Source organism: Amphimedon queenslandica, unplaced genomic scaffold, assembly GCF_000090795.2.
Source record: "Amphimedon queenslandica unplaced genomic scaffold, v1.1 AMPQUscaffold_13490, whole genome shotgun sequence".
NCBI classification, from domain to species: Eukaryota; Metazoa; Porifera; class Demospongiae; order Haplosclerida; family Niphatidae; genus Amphimedon; species Amphimedon queenslandica.
This window is the reverse complement of record NW_003546274.1, coordinates 454,600-456,635: the sequence shown is the minus strand read 5'-3', so window position 1 is coordinate 456,635 and position 2,036 is coordinate 454,600. Positions and strand designations below refer to the sequence as shown.

Genomic DNA, 2,036 nt, shown 5'->3' with positions numbered 1-2,036 from the left:
ATGGAATGGTCACTGTTGGAGAGCCAGTGGGTTAATTAATATAATTAATAGTAATTTTATTATATTGAGAACAGATGATGATAGTACTGGAGTTAATACCTCATGGAGACATGAGACAATACCTTCACACTCTACAACCAAAGTATGTACTATCAGTAGATTATGTTATTAATATTGTGTATTATAGACCAGGAGAACTGGTAGCATCAACAGTACCAGGTCTACTGCTCAGTTTCTGTCGTCAGATTGCTTCAGGTATGGAGTACTTGTCTAAGAAAGGGTTTGTACACAGAGACCTGGCTGCTAGGAATATACTAATAGCTGATCATGGAATGTGTAAAGTAAAGTGTTTAGTATATTAATATTTATAAACACTATTGAACAGATTGCTGACTTTGGAATGTCAAGAGATCTACATGATGAAAATTATTATGTATCTACTGCAAAGATGATTCCTATCAAATGGACAGCTCCTGAAGTAAAAATTACCAGCAACTATTAATAATACAATAATCATAATTATAATAGGCATTGGCTTACAAGCGTTATTCCAGTGCTAGTGATGTATGGAGTTATGGTGTAGTAATGTATGAGATATGGAGTCTGGGACATAAACCATTTGAAAACTACACCAATCAAGAGGTGAAATATATTTAATATACAATATTGTTCGAAACTGTATACAGTACATGAAGTTGATAGATACAGGATTTCGTCTTCCTCCTCCTCCTGGTTGTCCTAGGTCTATATATGAGATGATGATACAATGCTGGTATGTCTGCATTCATTTGGTTTAATTTATTCCACAAATTATTCTTTACTTTCTAGGCATCCAAAGACAAGTGGTCGCCCTGTGTTTGCTGACATAGTGTCAAAGTTTGGTTCCTCTGGTACGAGAGAGTTGAATGAAGCTGTTGAGAGAGAAGGCACAGTATTAGGAGGATCACTGGAGAGTGCTTATGATTTATACACTGACTTACAAAACACTTATACTGTAAATTAATACATCATAACTTTTGTATGGATTATATCTAGTTTAGGAATTCATGTGCTAGATCTAATGTGTTGGTTTAATTTTTAAAATGTTTGCGGGCAAACGTCACATTACGCAATAAAACAGGAAGTGTAGGCCGTTTTGATTAGAACATAGATTAGAATCAGCAAGAACCGGAGTTGCTGTTCTTTCCGAGACTCTTTTTCAGTCATATGTCTTCTGTACCTTTTCTGTAAGGTCACACTGGCACCATCTTTAACCTTCATTTTATATTTGACAGGTAGCTCTACAGCTCAAGGTCAGGGGCAGGAATGTACAAGGCTATTAAATGGACCAATCACTAGTAAGATACAGAGCACAAAATACAAGAACACTAAGAGTCCTTCAAGAGTATCAGTTCAATTGTTCATCCACTAATATAACCAGTCTTATATTGGGTATTGATGTAAGACCTGGCTATACTATGTTTCCCAGTGTCCAGGTCTTTAGACGTGTTGGTGCCTCTAATACATATAACCTAGTGACTGAGAGAACTATTTATTATTCTACCTCTAATGTCAGTACTAGTGGAGTGTTTGAATATCCACTCAATCCTCCTATACCAGTAATGAGTGGAGACCTGTTAGCTGTATCACAACCAGAACAAGGACTCAGTATTGTTAAATTGTACTACATTGATAATGTTCCAGGGGTCAGCTTCAGGAGCAGTCAGCAAATGCTCAATGGAAACAGTATTAGTTTAAGCAACTCTACAATCACAAATCAGTTGATATTAGTATATCCAGTAACAGGTAAGACACACACTCACTGCATCATTGAATTATTTTACTATCATTAGATGGATACTGTGTTAATAGATCTAGTACCAATTCAATCAATGCCCGCTTCATTCATTGGTAAAAATGCTCTTAGAATACATCAATCACAAATGTTTCAAAATCAAAGACAGTATTTATATCTTGATATGCTCTTCTTGTGTAATGGATCAGTTACTAAATGGATCTTTGGAGCTGAGGATCAAGCTAACAATCAAAATGTGTTA

The 2,036-nt window shown here is 35.7% G+C and overlaps 2 protein-coding genes across 3 annotated transcripts in view; both read left to right on the top strand.

Annotated features, from left to right (window-relative positions):
• The window catches only part of LOC100642048 (uncharacterized), a 24,153-nt gene that overhangs the window by 6,984 nt on the left and 15,133 nt on the right, over nt 1-2,036 (top strand). The window lies entirely within an intron of this gene.
• LOC100631648 (probable serine/threonine-protein kinase mkcC) overlaps nt 1-2,036 on the top strand; it is a 26,010-nt gene that overhangs the window by 16,655 nt on the left and 7,319 nt on the right. The window contains exons 12-15 of one of the 2 annotated variants that reach the window (XM_019993722.1): nt 386-478; nt 529-642; nt 687-772; nt 829-1,083. In XM_019993722.1, coding sequence (XP_019849281.1) covers nt 386-478; nt 529-642; nt 687-772; nt 829-1,003 — 468 coding nt within the window. In that variant the 3' untranslated portion in view covers nt 1,004-1,083. Of the gene's footprint in view, nt 1-385; nt 479-528; nt 643-686; nt 773-828; nt 1,084-2,036 lie in introns of those variants that run through there. The other variant, XM_019993723.1, reaches the window with a different exon arrangement.